The sequence below is a fragment of the Lynx canadensis genome, chromosome E1 (assembly GCF_007474595.2).
Source record: "Lynx canadensis isolate LIC74 chromosome E1, mLynCan4.pri.v2, whole genome shotgun sequence".
Lineage (NCBI taxonomy): Eukaryota > Metazoa > Chordata > Mammalia > Carnivora > Felidae > Lynx > Lynx canadensis.
In genome coordinates, this window is record NC_044316.2 from 1,596,730 (window position 1) to 1,604,121 (window position 7,392).

The 7,392-nt window shown below is 55.0% G+C and overlaps 1 protein-coding gene across 1 annotated transcript; it reads left to right on the plus strand.

The window, feature by feature from the left end:
• Positions 1-411: 411 nt before the first annotated feature.
• Positions 412-7,284, plus strand: INCA1 (inhibitor of CDK, cyclin A1 interacting protein 1). Its single transcript, XM_032591225.1, is given in 7 exon segments — positions 412-669; positions 4,966-5,079; positions 5,299-5,338; positions 5,621-5,814; positions 6,267-6,432; positions 6,624-6,668; positions 6,670-7,284. Coding segments are annotated over 7 exon segments (747 nt in total). The 5' UTR covers positions 412-586; the 3' UTR covers positions 6,775-7,284.
• The last annotated feature ends 108 nt before the right edge of the window (positions 7,285-7,392 follow it).

Genomic DNA, 7,392 nt, shown 5'->3' on the forward strand with positions numbered 1-7,392 from the left:
ACCCCCCCCTGAGCGCGCCCCTCCCCGCGTTGGCCCCGGACGCCCCGTTCGGACCCCTGCCGGCTCTCCTGCCTCATCACGCAGCCTTGCTCGCTCTGTCTGCGCGGCCCGAGCGGCCGGCAGGTCATCGGCGGCTGCCTCTGATCCTCGGCTCGCCCTCCTTCCCCGTGGACACCCCCAGCTGCGCCAAGCGACCGCTCCGTCCCCACGTGGCGTCCATGAACCCCTTCGTACCCGATTTCCCTGCCTGCCCCCGCCCAGACCCCCAGACGCCTGTGCCCCATCCGTGGTCTCCCCCTGCCCGCCCTCGTTCCATGTTGCCGTGTGTCCGTCCCACTTAGTCTGCACAGAAGGAATCTCCCCGGTCTTCGGCCGCGCCCGCCTTCCCCGCGCTCACCGCCTTTAGCCCGTACGCGCGTGCGTTCAGCTCCTAGAAACGTCCGGCTCTTAGGAAAAACCCCCGAAGCGCGCTCTCTCTTTCCTTTTCCCGGACCCACGCGGCCCCTTTGCGATCTCTGCATCTTCGGCTGGTCTCGTCCCTGTTGCATGAGTGAGTGATTCATCCTCCTTTTTCCTCCCAGCGCCAATGAGGAGACTCGGTCCAGCCGCCCAGCCCAGGCCAGTGGTGCAGGGAGAGGACCGTGCAGACGACCTCATCCCCTTCGCCAAGTGAGTCCTCCCCACCCGGCGGGGACGGGGTGGAGACGCCTGGCTTCTTCCCGGAGAGTCGATCGCAAAGGAGGAATGGGAGGCTCAATGGCCGGTCTCGGGGGATCAAGGATTTGTGAACTTGTTCGACAAACGGTTTTTTATTTTTGTTTTTTGATTTTTAAATGTTTATTTTTCAGAGCAAGGGAGAGAGAGACAGACAGACATCGTGAGTGGGGGAGGGGCAGAGAGAGGGAGACCCAGAATCCGAAGCAGGCTCCAGGCTCTGAGCTGTCAGCACAGAGCCCGACGCGGGGCTTGAACTCAGGAACCCTTGAGATCATGACCTGGGCCGAAGTCGGACACTTAACCGACTGAGCCACCCAGGCGCACCCCCCCTTTTTTTTTTTTTAAGCTTTCTTTTTTTTTTTTTTTTTCTCTTTAAACTCAGCATTGTATTAAGCACCAGGGATTCAGCAACTAGAGAGATCAGGGGTTTTGATCTGAGGTTCCCGAGCAAGGAGACAGAACGTCTGAACATGAACATAATTTCAATTAGCGATAAGTATCATAAAAAAAATAAATAAAATAGGAAGAGGACATAACAGGAAATAGAGTGTCTTGGAGACACGAGTTTAGATAGCGTGATTGTGGGAAGGTGAGTTTGAATTGAAATCTGAAAAATGAGAAGCAACCAGTCTGATAATAGCCCCGGGGTTGGGGGGGGGGAGAAGAAGGAATAGTAGGGGTGAGGGGTTGGGGGGGAAGCCACAAGAAAGAAAGAAGTTTGGTATCATCTGCAACCAGGAAGCAGGCCAGTGTCACTGAAACTTAGTGATCAAGGGAAGAGTAGACAGCCAAGTCAGACGGTCAGGCAGAGGCCAGCTCATATAGGACCTCATAGGCCATTGAAAAAGAGGCCTGATTGGGGCGCCTGGGTGGCGCAGTCGGTTAAGCGTCCGACTTCAGCCAGGTCACGATCTCGCGGTCCGTGAGTTCGAGCCCCACGTCAGGCTCTGGGCTGATGGCTCAGAGCCTGGAGCCTGTTTCCGATTCTGTGTCTCCCTCTCTCTCTGCCCCTCCCCCGTTCATGCTCTGTCTCTCTCTGTCCCAAAAATAAATAAACGTTGAAAAAAAAAATTTAAAAAAAAAAGAAAAGAAAAAGAGGCCTGAGGACAGCAGAGATCACTGGAAGGTTTTAAGCAGGGAAATGACAAGTAGACTTTTTTCTAAGTTTATTTTTTATTTAAAATGTTTAATGTTTATTTTTGAGACAGAGTGTGAGCAGGGGAGGGGCAGAGAGAGAGGGAGACGCAGAATCCCACGCAGGCTCCAGGCTCTGAGCTGTCAGCACGGAGCCCGATGCGGGGCTTGAACCTACAAACCATGAAATCATGACCTGAGCTGAAGTCGGACGCCCAAATGACTGAGCCACCCAGGCGCCCCTACTTATTTATTTCTGAGAGAGAAGAGAATGTGGGGAAGGGGTAGAGAGAGAGAGAGGGAGAGAGAGCATCCCAAGCAGGCACCAGCTGTCAGCACAGAGCCCAATGCGGGACTCGATCGCATGACCATGAGATCATGACCTCAGCGGAGATCAAGACTTGGATGCTTAACCAACTGAGCCACCCAGGCACCCCGTCCAACTTTTTAAAAATCCATTTACGTAAGCTCTACACCTAACATGGGGCTTGAACTCATGGCCCTGAGATCAAGAATCGCACGCTCCCCCACCTGAGCCAGCCAGGTGCCCCTCTTCGACTTTTTTTATCATGGAAATTTTCAAATAAATACAGAGGTTAGAAAAAAACAATCATCATGAGGCCAGTGTACCCTTTTCAGTCTGGTCAGTAATTATAATTACATTGAATATAATTTTATCTATATAACCATCCAGCCTCCTCCTCCTCAGATTATTTTGAAGTAGATCTCAAAGTGTATATTATTTCAGAGGACCACTTTTAAAAGATTACTCACACTGCTCTGGGCAGAATAGATTACTAGGGGATTAGAATGGGGAAGCAGGGAGAGGAGGAGGAGTCCATCGAATAGGCCAGGCGGGGAAAGACGTGCTGGAATATGGTGGTGGAGGTGGAAATGGTGAGGAGTGGTCAAATAGGGTATATTAGATTTTTTATTTTTTCTAATTTAAGTGAAACTTTAAAAATTAAAAAGCAATTTTAATGTTATATCATTCATTTTTTGCAAGAGAGAGAGGGAGACACAGAATCTGAAGCAGGCTCCAGGCTCCGAGCTGTCAGCACACAGCCCGACTCAGGGGCTCGAACTCACAGATCGTGAGATCATGACCTGAGCCGAAGCCGGGCACCCAATCCACTGAGCCACCCTGGCGCCCCTAAATTTTTTTTAATATTTATTTTGAGAGAGAGAGAGAGAGAGCTTATGAGCGGGGTAAGGGCGGAGAGAGAGAAAGAGAGAGAATCCCAAGCAGGCTCCATGCTGTCAGCACAGAACCTGACATGGGGCTTGAACTCACAAACTGCAAGATGGTGAGCTGAGCTGAAATCAGGAGTCGACGCTTAACCAACTGAAGCACCCAGGCACCCTTTAAATTGTTTAGTTTTAAGTAAGTTCCACTACCAACATGGGACTTGAACTCAAGACCCTGAGATCAAGAGCTCTACTGACTGAGACAGTTTTTATTTATTTGTTTATTTACTTATTTATTTATTTACTTATTTATTTTGAGAGAGAGAGAGTGAGTGAGCACAGTGGAGGAGCAGAGAGAAAGAATCCCAAGCAGGGCTCGAACTCACAAACCATGAGATCATGATCTGAGCTGAAATTGAGTCAGATGCTTAACCGATTGAGCCATTCAGATGCCCCAAATTTAAGTGAAATCTTTTTTCAAAGTAAACAACTATATATATATATGTATGTATACATATATGTATATATATATATATATATATACATACATATATATACATATATATATATACACACACATGCGCATACATGAGGCCTGGACAGCCATGTGGTCTCAGGCATATGTATACATAGGAAGGGTATATACATGTATATATATACACATATTTTTTAAAATTACTTTTTATTGTTTCTTTTAATTACAAATTTGTTATATACACTGTGGTCTTGGCTTCAGGAGTAGAGCCCAGGGATTATCTCTCACATAGGACACCCAGTGCTCATCCCAACAAGTGCCCTCCTCAATGCCCATCATTCATTTTCCCCACACCCATCAACCGTCGGTTTGTTCTCTGTATTTAAGAGTCTCTTATGGTTTGCCTCCCTCTCTGTTTTTATTTTATTTTTCCTTCCCTTCCCCTATGTTCACCTGTTGTGTTTCTTAAATTCCACACAAGGGAAATCATGATATCTGTCTTTCTCTGATGGACTTATTTCACGTAGGGTAATACACTCCAGTTCCATCCATGTTGATGCATTAAGATTTTATTTTTAAGTGACGCTGCACCCAACGTGGGGCTCAAACTCACAACCCCAAGATCAAGAGTCACATGCTCTTCCGACTGAGCCTGCCGGGCGCCCCAAATCTGGGTGTATTTGTGATGTAGAACTGACACGAATTCCCGATGGATGGACATGAAAACTGAGGGAAACGGAGGCATACCAGGTTTTGGGCCTTAGCAACTGGGCATTGGGGGTGCCTTTCCGTGAGGTGGGGGGGGCTCTGGAGGAGAGATTGAGGGGGTGGTTGAACTTGCAAGTCTGGAGTCCAGGGGAAAAGCCGGGGCTGCAGATACGGATTTGGGAGTCGTTAGCACATTGGTGGTATTTACAGGCATGGGCTGGGCTGAGGTCAGGTAAGGAGGCATGGAGATGAGGAGATAAGGGCCCAGGCCAAGCCCCAGGACACTGAGAGGAGTCAGCATCCAGTCTGGGGACTCTGGAAGTGCTGAGCACTGGTCACCACCAGCTCTGCACACCCCTGCTTCCTAGAAGATTAGTCTCTCTGAGATACAGGGACACAAAGCAGGAATGAACGGAGGTTCAGCTCTGCTGGGTCCTTGTGGTGACCAAAGGGAACCTGGCTGTCACATCCCCTGAGTAGCTGGGGCCCTCCTCTTTAACAGCCCAGTGATGGGTTCTCTGGTCGTTTGAGATCTGGGGCTCAAGCAATTGGCAGTCTCTACCCTCGCCCCAGCTCCAGTCTCAAAGCCCTCACCATCTCTGCAGCTAAAATGGGTAAGAGAGCACATGGCCCGAGGGGGGCCGGACAGCCGTGTGGTCTCATGGAAAGACGGGACCACTGAGTCCCAGGAGTGAGCAGGTGCTGTGAGGGATGAGCCAGACCTGAGCCTACCTTGTCCTCAGGTGCTCCAGGGTGGTCAGCCGACCTGCACCACCCCGCCTGCCTTCCCAGAGCCTCACGCTGATGCCCCAGCGGTATGGAGACCTCTTCTGGGAGAGCCTTAGCCAAAGGCCCAGGTGGGTAGAAACAGAGCAAAGGAGCAGGGAAGGGAAGGCCGGACAATTTTAAACTAAGCCCTGTGGCAGTGAGCCCTAGTCTGGGGACAGCTGGCCCACTGGCTGACGGACGCTGGGGCAACTACTGCCAGATAGACAGGTGGTTGGGACGGGCCGTCAGAGAAGCAATACGGATGGGGGTGTCCTCTCTGCACGTAGCTCCCCGTTTGTGCTTTACAGCCCCACCTGGACGGAAGAATGGCACATCCCTCCCTCGCCGGTAGGACAAACTCTGCCCTTTTAAGGCACTTTTGGGTTAAAACCGCACCCACCACCGTCTTATCCTCAGCCCTCCTTGTCACCTCTTCCCTGCTGCCCCCCAACCAGTGCACTGAGCACGCACCCTCCTTTCTATGCATCTGTCACCGTGTTTTCCAGATCACACCTGTGTTGTCACGATCTGGGCTCCCCAAGACCTCTGACTCCCTACTTCAGTCCAAGTTCTCCTGAGAGACCCAGTTCTGCCCTCTAGCCCCTGCCCCCACCCCATTCTCTGGCACAGAGAGCCACTGGTTGCTCCCAGCCTGGCCTGTACCCCCTTGAGAGGCTCCCACCCCCTGAGGTGCTTTGCAGAAGAAAGAGAAGGAGGCCACATTTGGCGGGAATGCAGCAGGGACCTGCGGGCATCCCAGCCCAGGTGAGGGCTGTCACTTATCACCTGGAGGATCTAAGGAGGCGACAGAGAATCATCAATGAGTAAGGAGGGACATCTGGGCAGAGTCTGGGGACAGGAGGCTCTGAACTAAGGAAGGGGGTGGGGGCTTTGAAGGAAGTGGCGGCTGTATGGGAAGAAGGCCCGGACTTGGTGCAGAACGTCCCCCGTGTGGAGGGGAGGAGGGAGCTGAGCACGCAGGCTGAGCCTCAGGAGCTGGACAAGGTGGAAACTGGGTCACCGAGGCAGGAAAGCAGTCCACAGAGCCGGAGGGCAGTGGGCAGCCAGAGGCCACCTCTGAGTCCCTGGACTGAGGGTGCTTCCGCCCAGGGCAGCAGGGACTGGGGGCGGGGGGGGGGGCGTGCAGAGGGTTGGGAGCGAAGCCGTAACACCACTGGGTCCCAGCAGGAAGTATTTCGGGGCAGAAGGGTGAAGCCTGGAGGGGCCGAAAGCTTGGCCTTCAGGCGCCGCGTTCCTAAGCCTCCGGTCCCCACAGACTGAAGAAGGCTCAGTGGGACGTCTCGGGGGCCGCACCTGAGCCCCTGGCACCTGCCACTGCCGGCTGCGGAGTCCCCAGCGCCACCGAGTACCCGGGTCTGGAAGAGGCGAGGGCTACCTATCCACAGGAGGAAGGCCACCCTGTCACCACTGGCAGGACCCAGGTCTGGCCGGAGGAGCTAGGCGGAGTGCTGGAGGGTGACGGGGATGGACGCCCAGGGCCCGTTTGGGTGGCTGGACTGGAGACGCACAAACGCGGGCAGGGAGAGGCGAAGGGGGCGGGGGCGCTAGGACACCTGGAGAGACCTCCTTTCCCGTTCTTCCGTTCCTTTCCTAACTTCTCTCATCCTTACAGCTGCTCTGGTCCCCCTGGAGCCCCCTGGGCCTGGGGGGGGGGGTCTGGTGTCCCCAGACGACTGGGCTCTCTGGCCTCCTACAGCGCTGTCCCAGCGGGCGGGAACCGCCTCCGCTCCCCCTGGGGCATGGAGGTGCAGTCTGCGGAGTAAGGAGGAACCCCCAGGCCCTAGGTGTCCGCGCGCTGCCTGGCGGGGGGAGGGGGCGGGCAGGCTCGCCGGCAGACCTGGAGCCTCCCCCTTGTGACGCCGAGGCCTTTCCCTTCCGCAGCCTCTCCCAGCGACCTCCCCGCGCTCGGCACTGGGCGCTAACAGCCCCCTTGGCCGCCCGTGTCAAGCCATCCCCCAGGGCTCCGCACGGCCTATCGCCCCCACCGCCCCCCCCCAACCGCCCGCCCGCGCTGGCTGGCACTGTGTTCTCTGCTCTGCTCGGGTATTAAAAAGCAAGCGCGTTGAGCCCGAAGTGTCTTTCTGCTCGTGGAGCAGTGATGGCGAGGCTGGCGCGCACGGAGGGCTGCGTCACCTCGAGGACCCGGCTAAGATGAAGTCGGGCTGGACCCCCCGAGCTCGAAGAGTCCCGCCGAGCCCCGCTCTTCCAGCCCCGGGGCGGCCCGCGCCCCGCTCTCTCGGCCCGGGCTCGGACCGCACTTCCGCCCCCCCCGGGACCCCCGAAGTCTGCCCCCCAAGTCCCGCCGCCGGACCCCCGCCCCGCTCCCCGCGCCGCCAGGGCTTCCCCCCCCCCCCCCCCCCCCCACGTCCCCTTAACTGCGA